At 37.4% G+C, this 13,297-nt stretch overlaps 1 protein-coding gene across 1 annotated transcript in view; it reads left to right on the top strand.

Moving 5' to 3' along the window:
- The window catches only part of ABCB1 (ATP binding cassette subfamily B member 1), a 106,720-nt gene that overhangs the window by 52,398 nt on the left and 41,025 nt on the right, over positions 1–13,297 (top strand). Inside the window, exons 9-17 of the mRNA XM_054496958.1 lie at positions 3,698–3,869; positions 6,353–6,466; positions 6,615–6,725; positions 6,900–7,025; positions 7,143–7,346; positions 7,679–7,849; positions 11,213–11,374; positions 12,246–12,422; positions 12,969–13,115. Coding sequence (XP_054352933.1) covers positions 3,698–3,869; positions 6,353–6,466; positions 6,615–6,725; positions 6,900–7,025; positions 7,143–7,346; positions 7,679–7,849; positions 11,213–11,374; positions 12,246–12,422; positions 12,969–13,115 — 1,384 coding nt within the window. The remainder of the gene's footprint in view (positions 1–3,697; positions 3,870–6,352; positions 6,467–6,614; positions 6,726–6,899; positions 7,026–7,142; positions 7,347–7,678; positions 7,850–11,212; positions 11,375–12,245; positions 12,423–12,968; positions 13,116–13,297) is intronic.

Raw genomic sequence — 13,297 nt, forward strand, 5'->3', positions numbered from 1 at the left:
AACAAATGGACTTACACAGCTATATCCAGAGATTCCTGTATTTGCTCTAAGTAGTATTTTACATATGGAATCATTTCTTCAGAAAATATGTTACTTGAATGTATCTTTGAAAGGAGAGTCTCCTTCAGAGAACTGAAATTAATTTTGCCTGGAGATCAAGAATTGACGTAAGACTACAAACTGATGGCCTAATGTCCTTCCCAAGTTGGCCATTTCTTAAAAGTTTATTTATTTGACAAATTTATTCAGCACCTACAACATGCCAGACACTGTGCTAGGTTCTAGGTTTTCCTTTTCTTTTCTTTTTTATTTTATAAAGGTCTAAACAAAGCTAGGGCTCTAGGTTTTCAGCTGTGAATCAGAAACAGAGGATATTGTGTGATCTTCAGTCAAAATAGTAAGATGGATAAAAATGGAAGAATGGAGAAAGGGAGGAAGAAATATAAGGAATCATCAAAGAAAAAAATAAAAATATTGATTTAAAAATGTGATCTGAAAGAATCAAAGAGTGTGAGGATGATGAATGGTCAAGTTAACTTTAAGTACGGTTGTTGGGCCAGGCCTCTTTTAGGAGGTTTCATCTCAGCTGAGACCTGAGGGATGAGAAAAAGCAAGCCATGGTGGGGACAGAGATGGGATGGGTTTGAAGAAGAGTCTTCCGAATTTCCTGGGGTGGCCAAGACTTTAGTATGTTCTAGGAAACATCATAAGGCTTGCATGACTGAAGCTCAGTTGAATGAGGGGAGATTGGGGTGGGCAGGGGCCAGAATGTGGGGATGGTGGGCCATGATGAAGAGTTAGGATTGTATTCTAAGGGCACAGGGGAGTGGTTGAGGGTGTTAAAAAGAGGAATGACTATCCACATTATGTTTTCAGATTGTTTCTTTGTCTGTAATGGGTCTCATGAATGGATGCGAGAAGTCAAAGTGTGGAAGCAGGGAGACCAGTGGGGAGGCTGGCAGAATGGTCCAGGCCAGAGCATCTCCCTGATCTGGAGCAGAGGCAGGAGAGGGGTGACAGATACCTAGATTTGGGATATAATTTGGAAGTAGAATTGATGACTATTCTTAGACCAGACATAATCAGTTTTCTTTCCTGTTCTTCTCCTTCCCTTCTCTGCTTCTACATAAAGTAATTGAGGTCTTAATCTGGCTTTCTCTTCAAATTAGCAGTGCAGGAGGGAAGCTGGCTCTCTTTGAATGGAAATTTAACCAGAAGTTAAAATAAATTCCATTCAATCATATAGAATAGTTTTGTTCCTTTTCACTTAAAAATATTTTTCTCTCTTTTATGTACCTTGAAAATATATTTATCTATTAATATTTATTTCTGTTTGCTTAACCAAAATTGTTCCTTACTCTTAAAGTAGTTACTTGCATTATTGATAAATATTTTCATAATATTTAAGAAGAGTCATATTTCCTACATACCAATGGTTTTGTTATATAACTTTAGTCTCTTTTAGTCATTCCTACTTTCATGACCATTTCTGTACTAAAGCTTTTGATGAATGGATGATTTTAATATCTAGTTTTATGTATGGCGTTTGTATCGAAAAACAACAAAGAGCTTATGGAAAAGGAGTATTGTTTATATCTCATTTCCCTTTACCCCCTTCTTTCCTTTATTTCTCCTTTCTGATGTCTAAATGATTTTCTTCCTTGTGCTTCTGTGCAAATGTTTCCTCTGGCTGCATAGGACAACATCAGACTGGTTTCTACGTTAGTCTTGGTAAGCGAGAACTGAAATAAAGGAGATAACAGAGTATAGTACATATGTATTAAATTTCCTTAAATATATTCTTATGTAAGTTATGCCCAGTGGTAGCTTTCACCTCAGATCAACTCATAAAGTGAGAGATATGTATGTGTCTGTGTGTTGTGTGTGTGTGCTTGTGTGTATATAAATCATTGAAACATTTCTCAAAAATATTTTTTCTGTTCAGATGATAACTGGCAAGTTGAGGATTTACATTTTGGGGGGTAGAAACTAATGATGTGTTGATATGTTGTCACTGTGAAGTTCTGTTTAAATTTCATCTTTAGTGGACACGGTAGTGATGTAAATTTCACTTGGCATGCTTTTGTAACTCTGTAATGTACCTAGTTAAAGTAGTCATGAAAGCAAGAAACAATGCATGTTCATATCTGGACAGTGCTTGAGCTTTGCTGTACATACTAATGGAACAAGTTCTCCAAAGGAAATTAATATAATACTATATAATATTTATCTAGTTGTGAATTTATGGATCAAAGTCCTTAAAGTATGACTTTTATATGGAAGTAAGTTCATGAATTTCAACAATTATTAGCTCCTCTTCTATCCAAGGCAATGCTCTAGGTTCTGCAGGGAGTTGCGATTAAGAAAATACAGACAGATTTAAGGCAATCTGTCCTGTTTTTCTAATCCTTTTATCTTGGTTCTATATTTGCAAAATTCCTTATTTTCCTTTAACTCTGGGCTCCATTAGCTTATCTCCACAGCTATCCTCTTAAACAGAATAGTCTTCTCTGTTCCTTTCAAATGAAGATCGAGTTATAGACATCATCTCCTTTAGCTTTACCGTCAAAAATTGACCACTCTCTGAGGGTTTAAAAAATATTTGAATTATCAGTTGGGAATAACCTGTAAGTCATTAGAATTGCAGAAATAAAATCTGTCAGTGATTCCAACATTGTTTTTCGATTTTTTTTCATTTGCTCATTTTTGCCCCTTTTGTATAATCTCCTATATTTGCTCTAAGAAGTATTAATGGGTCCTCACCAGGTTTGGTTAATGTAGGGTAGGCCTTTGTGCTATGAATGGGTTCAGGGCTATAGATATGCTGATAATTTAATTTTTCTCAGCCCTTGAGTTAGCCAGAAGCCCCGGATGGCCCAAGCCACCAGGTCAGAGCCTGTTAGTTCAGCAGCAGGCAGCTATGGCATGACAAGTGTTGGGAGCATTAACAGAGGGAAGGACACATAGTCAACATGTAGAAAGGAGAAGGAAGAGAGGGAATGCTGATGAATAATGATGTGCTTTTATAAACCTGTAAGCCAAATAATTTTTGTAGGTCAGTGGTTTTTAAAATAAATGTCTACAGAAATAAGATAAATTGCACAGCTTATTTAAATGTAAAAAGTATTACATGACAATTCCAAACTCTCAAAATGCTCTCACACATGTAACCTCTCAGTTGGTCATTCTGACAGTCCTAGAGGAAGGCAGGACAGAGAGCAAACTGTCTCCAAACGTCTTTAATGTTCAGAGATTTGAATGACTGTCCCCTCCTTTTTTTTTAGTACTTTCTAACATTATCTCTCCATTTTATTACTTAATTAAAGAGGCATGCAGATTTTGAAGGAAAGACACAGGTTTTTTCCATGGCTTTTACTTTGTCTTGCGTATGAAACAATGTAAGTTCTAGAAGTTTGCTAAATATTGCTTCACTTATTTTGCTATTGCTAAAGCCAGAGAAGGAAATTTTAGAAGACTCCCCCACAAATAAGTTAATCTCTATAAATTTCAGTTTCTTCTTCTGCAAAAAGAGAGTAAAACAGTACTACTATATAGGGTCAATGTATGAGCAGCAGGACAAAATGCATGTATATCACAGGACTGAGAACATCCTAGCCACTCTGTAACTATCATGCTATATTGATATGTTTTCATAAAATGTATGAGTATATGTGATCATTTTTGTTCTTTTTCTCAGGTACAACAAAAATTTAGAAGAAGCTAAAAGAATTGGGATAAAGAAAGCTATTACAGCCAATATTTCTATAGGTGCTGCTTTCCTGCTGATCTATGCATCTTATGCTCTGGCCTTCTGGTATGGGACTACCTTGGTCCTCTCAGGGGAATATTCTATTGGACAAGTACTTACTGTAAGTGGTTTATATTGAGAAATGAACCATTATTATAAAATGCCAATGAAATCCAGTAATGTTGGCTTGACTTTAGAAGGATATATTTTGAACAACTATTGAATACTACAGACACATGCACTACTAGGTTAAAAAGTGGAAAAAAATTAGATGCATCTGACAACCAGTTTTTTGTTTGTTTTTGCAGATATCTTGCACAGTTTATCCTGTAGCCTAAATAATATTAATATTAGCAATCTCAATAGCATGAACTTTTATTTGTTGAGATTTTTTGTGCCAAACTTGATGCTAAACACTTCACTTTTATTTTCTGATTTACTATTCACAAAAATGGCAAAATACACATTTTGACCTCTTTTCAAATTATTTCGAATGGCAGCTAATCCACCTCACAAATTGTGGAAGTATAAATTGCTGCTCTTCCTAAAAGATTGTTTGGAAGTTTTCTGCATTATAGATCTTTGTGCAAGCACAGAAGTCTTGCCATTTAATGTTATCTTCTTTTATTTTAAAGACAATGAAATAATTTGCAAACAAAACTCAATTCGTATCTGGATCTAATAAAATACACTGTTAGAAGAGTCACTTAGTTCCTTTTTCATAGGCCAAGCAGAAATAGATTGAGGCAATGAGAGATGATATTTTGTAGAATCCCTTAAAACAATTCCCTTTTTCAGGAGCCAGATTTGTAATATGGATTCAATAATCGCTTCTTTGTTTTTTCAAATTAGCCTTATTCAAAATTGCTCAGTCAGGAGCGGCTTTTCCCATAAAGTTTTTTTTTTTTTTTTTAGTATGGTGATGCTGTGAGTGATCCTTGGTTGTCATAACAGATGTTTTCTGTTTAACTGTGATTGAGATAAGCAGTTTAAATCCAGTGTTCACTGGGCATGAATATACCTCACAAACTGGAGGCATCCAAAATAGGGAGTGTGGGGTTTGATATCAGACCAACTTGATTCAAATGGCAGCTGTGTCACTTATTAGCTGTATGATTTAGGGCAGCCAGCTAAACTTTTCAAGCCTCTGCTACCTCTTCTGCCAAATGACATGACAGGAATGAGCCCTAACTTTCAGTGTGTTTTGAGGACTAATTGAGATAATGAATATAGAATCTCTTAGCAAAGTTCCTTCTGTGTAAATTATTGAGCAACATAATTCCCTGTGATTTAGAAAAAATGAATAATGACATTAATTCTCATCAACCCCAAAGAGAAACACAGTTAAGTCTTTACCATTAAGAAACTGATTTGCACAAAACAAAACAAAAAAAGGCCTAAAGAGAACACGGCCTTGTGGCAAAAAAGATAACCTGATAAAGGATCAATGCCTTAGGTGTGTGTGCTTTATAATTAACAAAAAATGTTCATATACCCTGTTTTATCATGATACAACATCTCTATGATTGCTGGGTAGGGGGAACAGATAGAATCTTGCCTGTTTTTGCCAATGAAGAAATTGAAGCCAAAGATTCTAAGAGAATGGTCTAACAACATATAACTAGTTATTACTAATTTAGGATTCAGAACCGGATCTTCTGACTCCTCTGCTAGTGTTCATTTCCACTTTACCTTACTGATGATCTAAATAAAAAAAATTAGACATTGAAGAAATATAAAAATATCCTATTATAATATTCTAGCCCTTTAAAATTTAAATCATTGTTTTATTGAGCAAGTAAGACTAATTCTGCATTCTAAACTGAAAAGTATTTAAATTTCTAAAATATTTTTAGTATGGGCAACATAGTGAGATCTCATCTCTCTCTCTATATTTTTTTAATTAGCCGGATATGGTGGCACTTGTCTGTAGTCCCAGCTGCTTCGGAGACTGAGGTGGGAGGGTTGTCTGAGCCCAAGAGGTTGAAGTTGCAGTGAGCCAAGATTGCACCACTGCAGTCCAGGCTGGGCAACAAAGCAAGACCTTGTCTTAAAATTTTTTTAAAAAAATTTTATGCTATTTTTAATTGACAAATCATAATTGCATTACACTTATGGAGTACAATGTGATGTTTATGTATACACACACATACACACAAAATGTGGAGTGATCAGATCAAGCTAATTAGCATATCCATCAGCTCACTTGACACTTTTTGAGGTGACACATTTGAAATTTACTCTTGGCTGGGTGTGGCAGCCCATGCCTGTGATCTCAGAACTTTTGGAGGCTGAAGCAGGAGGATTGCTTGAGGCCAGGAGACCAGCCTGGGACACGTAGCGAGACCCTGTCTCTAGAAAAAAAAAAAAAAAAATTAGTCAGGTGTGATAGTGCATGCTTGTAGTCCTAGCTACCTGGGAGACTGAGGCAGGAGGATTGCTTGAGCCCAGGAGGTAGAGGTTATGACGAGCTATGATTGCACCACTGCACTCCATCCTGGGTGACAGAATGAGACCCTGTCTCTTAAAAAAGACAGAAGAAGTATGAAAAAAATTTGCTATCACTATCTAAGTAGCCTGATGGTTTTTCTTTACATTCCTCAGGTATTCTTTTCTGTATTAATTGGGGCTTTTAGTGTTGGACAGGCATCTCCAAGCATTGAAGCATTTGCAAATGCAAGAGGAGCAGCTTATGAAATCTTCAAGATAATTGATAATGTAAGTCTGAGTTGGCCATTTATCCATCTATCTAAAAGATTGTCCAGTTAAGAATCAGTTTCTTTGTCACTTTATCCAGCTCTTCACAAAATATCACTAAGAGTAGTTATTGTAACCTAGTAATCTCTTAAAATTTGATTCTGTTTAGAAGCCAATTATTGACAGCTATTCGAAGAGTGGGCACAAACCAGATAATATTAAGGGAAATTTGGAATTCAGAAATGTTCACTTCAGTTACCCATCTCGAAAAGAAGTTAAGGTACAGTGATAAATGATTCATCAACAATTAATCTATTGAATGAAGAGTTTCTGATATTTTCTTGTAGATATTATAAAAAAGTGCATGTATATTTAAACCTAGTATTGAATGGTCAGTTCCTATACCCTGTGTCTGTGAATTGCCTTGAAGTTTTTTTCTCACTTGTCCTGGTAGATCTTGAAGGGCCTGAACCTGAAGGTGCAGAGTGGGCAGACGGTGGCCCTGGTTGGAAACAGTGGCTGTGGGAAGAGCACAACGGTCCAGCTGATGCAGAGGCTCTATGACCCCACAGAGGGGATGGTGAGATGACCCGTGCTGAGCTAGACCCTGCAGCGATCAGCAGTCACATTGCACATCTTCCTGATGTTGCCCTTTCAATTACAAATGTATGAAAGTCACACTTACATTTTATTCCAGGTCAGTGTTGATGGACAGGATATTAGGACCATAAACGTAAGGTTTCTACGGGAAATCATCGGTGTGGTGAGTCAGGAACCTGTATTGTTTGCCACCTCAATAGCTGAAAACATTCGCTATGGCCGTGAAAATGTCACCATGGATGAGATTGAGAAAGCTGTCAAGGAAGCCAATGCCTATGATTTTATCATGAAACTGCCTCATGTAAGTTGTCCTTGCCCTTTGCCTTTCTAGAGGTGCAAAAAATAAAATGCAGGCCTCCTACGCAGGAAGTTAGGAAACTACTATAAATTGGAGGAAGAGAAACCCTAAGAAGGGAAAGTAAGATTACTTCAGATTTGAAAGCTCTAGCAGTATCAACTGGTCGTAGACACATTTTTAAAAACTGAGGTTGGTTATTGTATTAAATAAGATTTAAAGAACTGGACCTGTATTACTTGTGAGACTTGGGCTGTGTATGGGATTCCTTACCAATTTAAAATATGAGCTGAGATAGCTTGTCCTTATGCTAAATCATTCTGGGTTTTCTGTGGTAGAAATTTGACACCCTGGTTGGAGAGAGAGGGGCCCAGCTGAGTGGTGGGCAGAAGCAGAGGATCGCCATTGCACGTGCCCTGGTTCGCAACCCCAAGATCCTCCTGCTGGACGAGGCCACGTCAGCCTTGGACACAGAAAGTGAAGCAGTGGTTCAGGTGGCTCTGGATAAGGTCAGTGAGGCTTAGTTCAAACCCACCTGATTTATAAGCATAAGAACATTCTACTACCAATTCTTGTTAATATTGATCTTAGAAAAGGAAATTTCTGATAGCTTCTAGGTGATTCCTTCAGCTGTTAAAATAAAAGCATTGGGCCTCTTTGAAATCTTTTTCTATTTGTTTGTTTTATTGTTCAATTTCTATTTATTTCTCTGATCTTATTTTAAGTGATGATGAATACATTTTCATTTAAAGACACTTGCTAATCTTTTAAATTAAAAAATAGAAATACAGACACAAGTGAAAATTCATCTTCATTGTGATCTTCAAAACTTGACTACGTAGATAACGCTGTTATTTAGGTTTTGAGAGTTTGTAATATTGCCAAGAAGAGAAAAATACAACCTGAAGGTCCATATCTAATTTTCAAGGTGTTGAATGCCACTCGAAGACTCTATGGGAAATAAGAAACCTCTTATTTCCAGGAGAGGGGCAGATAGCCTGTGATACTGAAAACCTACCTAAGCCATGACAGGTTATTGACTATCAACAGAGTTTGACTGTCCTGCAATTCTGGAGTCCGTATGACTCATTCACCAAATAGCATTTGAGTGTTTGCCCTGTGCCAGGCACTGTGCATTTGATCTCCAGCACGTGATGGTAACGGGGATAATTCTGTGAGGACTGAGAATGTGGAGATGGAGACCTTATAACCAAAGGTGTTCCAAGTTGAGATGTCACAGTAGAATTCAAAGATGAACTCATATTTGTTTCAACTCTTCCTGTCTCTAATAAAAAAACACTTGAATGTTCCTTAACATCCTGTCAATGTGCTTAATAAATTTTTGAGGAGAAAAAAAGCAGCTTACTAAACATTTTGTGAACCAAAATAGAGGCAGATGGGATTGTGGCTACTATTTTTCCCCTCATTTTGCTTAATCTGTGATTCCACCTCTGTGTTTTTCTTTTTCTTTCTTTATTTCCTTCCTTCCTTCCTTCCTTCCTTCCTTCCTTCCCTCCTTCCTTCCTTCCTTCCTTCCCTCCCTCCCTCAATACCTCCCTCTCTTCCTCTTCTTCTTCCTTTCCTTTCCTTTCTGGACCTTCCCTTCCCTTCCCTTCCCTTCCCTTCCCTTCCCTTCCCTTCCCTTCCCTTCCCTTCCCTTCCCTTCCCTTCCCTCCCCTCCCCTCCCCTCCCCTCCCCTCCCCTCCCCTTCCCTCCCCTCCCCTCCCCTCCCCTCCCTTTTCTTTTCTTTTCTCTCTTCTCTTCTCTTCTATTCTCCTCTCTTCTCTTCTTTTCCTCTCCTCTCCTCTCCTGTCTTTTCTTTTCTTTTCTTGTTTCTTCTCTCACTGTGTCACCAGACAGAAGTGCAGTGGTGCCATCACGGCCACTGCAACCTCTGCTGCCTAGGCTCAAGTGATCCTTCCATCTCAGCCTCATGAGTAGCTGGGACCACAGGTGTGTGCCACCATGCCAAGCTTTTTTTTTTTTTTTTTGAGATGGAGTCTTGCTCTGTCACCCAGGCTGGAGTGCAGTGGGACAATCTTGGCTCACTGCAACCTCTGCCTCCTGCCTCAGCCTCCTGAGTAGCTGGGATTACAGACATGCACCACCACATCTGGCTAATTTTTGTATTTTTAGTAAAGACAGGGTTTTGTCATGTGGCCCACGCTGGTCTTGAACTCCTGACCTCAGGTGATCCACCTGCCTCGGCCTCCCAAAGTGCTGGGATTACACGCGTGAGCTACCGTGCCCAGCCCCCAGCTATTTTTTGATATATTTGTAGAGATGAGGTCTCACTATCTTGCCCCGACTGGTCTCGGACTCCTGGGCTCAAGCAATCCTCCCGCCTCAGCCTCCCAAAGTGCTGGAATTACAGGTGTGAGCCACCGCTTATTGGTTTGCTTATCTGTGTTTCCTTATTAATCTATAGTGAAACTATGTATTAAATTATAAATAAAAATTTTAAAAGGTTATATTTTAAAATACTTTAGGGTATAAATTTTGAGGGGAAATTCCACATACCCCATTTTTCTTAAAAAGATACAAAGAATTGATCTATTTTCTTCTAGTTTCTTTTCTAGTTTCTACCACCTAATTTTTCTACCATCTAGAAACTTTTCTGGTTTCTACCACCTAATTTTTCTCTTGTGTATTTTTTCTTTTTGAAGTTTTCCACTTCTACTTATCCTATTGATCCTGAAAATGCTGTGTGTTGGTTTTGAGAATTGTATTGCTAGTTACTGGAGAGAAATATAGAGTAACAAAAATTATGAGCATTGGGAAAATTACAAAGGTTAGAGAAGTCTCAGACAAGGCCTGGATATCTGGCTCTGTTCCTGTGTGAAAATAAAAGAGACTTACATGACTCTTCAATTTTTCCATAATTCTTCTACCTAGGAATAAGTATCACTTATTAAGCACTAACTATGGATAAGGCACAGTGTTGAGTACTTTATGTGCATTATTTTGTTTAGTCATCACAACTACTCTAAGAAGTAAATACTATTATTATCTGCATTTTACATACGAATAAATTGAGTCTCACACAGGCTCCTTGGATAAAATACTTTATTGGATAAAATAAACTCATAAATTTATTTCAGGTCAGTGTGACACTGAGGTCTGGACTTTGCTGCCTCACATTTATTGTCTGTCTTGTTCATCCAGGGGGTCATGTGGGATAGGATATTATGATTCCTAGGGCTGATTACTAGCTGGTGTGTACCAGTACAGCACAATGGCCTGTGTTTGTTTTGATTGGCCAACGCCTGGGCTGTAGTAATTTGTTGGTTTGTACAAGCCTCTGATTATTATTATTTTTTTATTTTTTATTTTTTTTTGAGATGGAGTCTTGCTCTGTCACCCAGGCTGGAGTGCAGTGGTGCGATCTTGGCTCACTGCAAGCTCCGCCTCCCAAGTAGCGGGGACTACAGGCGCCCGCCACCACGCCTGGCTAATTTTTTGTATTTTTAGTAGAGACGGGGTTTCACCATGTTAGCCAGGATGGTCTCGATCTCCTGACCTCGTGATCTGCCCGCCTCAGCCTCCCAAAGCGCTGGGATTACAGGTGTGAGCCACTGCGCCCGGCCCGAGCCCCCGATTTTTATTACTGCAAATTTAGGTTAAATAAAATATTTGGGGGCTTACGTAATATTAATATGTGACTGTTATATTTGTGTTTGTATTTATTACAAGGAAACATCATTTTTAACTATTATCAATTGTCTATACATTTATTGAAGTCAGAGGCTATCTTATATAGATTTGATGGTTTTACAATGCCCACAGCATTGGTTCAGTAAATGTATGTTGAATGGTTAAGTTTCTTCATGTAATTGTTAATGTATTCAAAAACCAAATTTCTCTCTCTTTAGGCCAGAAAAGGTCGGACCACCATTGTGATAGCTCATCGTTTGTCTACAGTTCGTAATGCTGACGTCATCGCTGGTTTCGATGATGGAGTCATTGTGGAGAAAGGAAATCATGATGAACTCATGAAAGAGAAAGGCATTTACTTCAAACTTGTCACAATGCAGGTATAGTTTTACTTTAGAATTTTCCTAAGTCATCTCAGTGATAAACTGATTTTGCATTTAATGCTAAAAATAAATATTATTTGATTTGATTATCTTAAAAAGTAGGAAACAACACCTGGGGGATTCAGGATGAGACCAGTGTTTAAGATCTTTTTTTCTCTCTTGAAAGAGGGGAAAATAAAGAATGATAAACAGATACAAAAAATTAAAAGGTTTCAAGGTGAATTATCCTTTATAGTAGTCAGTACCCACATGTGCCTGTAGAGCATTTAAACAGTAGTGAATCTGAATTGGAATGTTTTAAGTAGAGTGTGCACATCTTGTTCTGAAGACTTAGTATAAAAAATGCAAAATATCTCAATTTTTATATTGATTACATGTTGAAATGATATCGTGGGATATCAATAATATATTGGATATATTAGGTGAAATAAAATATACAATTAAAATTAATTTCACTTCTTTCTTTTTACATTTGTTAACATGGCTTCTAGAAAATTTAAAATAACATGGCTCACAGTATGGCTTGCACCATATTTCTGTTGACGGCACTGATCCAGAGTAAACTTGATTGAGTCAAAACACCCACAAAAAATGGCGTGAGAAGATAAGATACATGGAATGAATGCCAGGTTATTTCAGTATATGCAGTGGGAATTCTTCTTTGGTGGTTTTCGTTTTCAAATATCACACACACACACAGACACACAGAGACACACACACACACACACAAAACAACACAGCAGATTAGCTTTATCCTTTTCTGCAGTTACTAAACAAATTGCTGTTTTCCTTGATAGCTGACATTCGGTGATTAGCTTTCATGGTTAACACAGCCTAATGAGCTTATGCATATTTCTTATTTTTTTAGACAGCAGGAAATGAAGTTGAATTAGAAAATGCAGCTGATGAATCCAAAAGTGAAATTGATGCCTTGGAAATGTCTTCAAATGATTCAGGATCCAGTCTAATAAGAAAAAGATCAACTCGTAGGAGTGTCCGTGGATCACAAGCCCAAGACAGAAAGCTTAGTACCAAAGAGGCTCTGGTATGAAGGGAGATGCGGAGTTTGTTTTAATCTCACCAACTGTGGTTCCCTAGTTTGGTGGGCTAGGGCTACGGTAGGAGTGGGAACAAGAAAGGTTATCCAGAATCTTCCCGTCCTATCCCCCAGAATGTCAACATTTTAGAATCGGGTTAGAATTTAAGAGTGTTAATTTACACAGCAGAATTTTTAGAATTAAAATTTATAGTGTAAAGAGACTATAGCAGGTTTTCAAATATCAAAATTTCTATTCTGTTTATTCCTGCTTATAAATACTCTTGTCAGGTTCTGAGTACCAAATAAAAGTTAAGCGTTTGTAGAAACATCATTTATTTTTTAAAAAATAAAGGAGTATTGTAGCAAAATTTGTCAGCATTTTTTGGGGCTAAATAATAATCACTATGGCATTTTTTAAAGCAAAATTGTCATCACTTATTCACTGACAAGGACTAAGGGTAGGATATATTCCTTTACAAATTTTTGTGCATATGTAAGAATTGTACATTATACGTTTTTAATTAGCCTGTTGTAATAATTTGTGTTTTCTAGGATGAAAGTATACCTCCAGTTTCCTTTTGGAGGATTATGAAGCTAAATTTAACTGAATGGCCTTATTTTGTTGTTGGTGTATTTTGTGCCATTATAAATGGAGGCCTGCAACCAGCATTTGCAGTAATATTTTCAAAGATTATAGGGGTAAGTGTGATCCCATTTGTGTGATTTACTTGTGAATCCTGACGGAAGAATGAATGAATAAACTGTTTGTGTTTGAACTGGGATACAAAAACAACAAAATCCATGTATTTCCATATGAAACTAATTGGCTTGAAGATGTAAGAATAGAAGTCTGGTTTGTGATAGGAAAGCTAACTTTGTGA

This window comes from Pongo pygmaeus, chromosome 6, assembly GCF_028885625.2.
Source record: "Pongo pygmaeus isolate AG05252 chromosome 6, NHGRI_mPonPyg2-v2.0_pri, whole genome shotgun sequence".
NCBI lineage: Eukaryota > Metazoa > Chordata > Mammalia > Primates > Hominidae > Pongo > Pongo pygmaeus.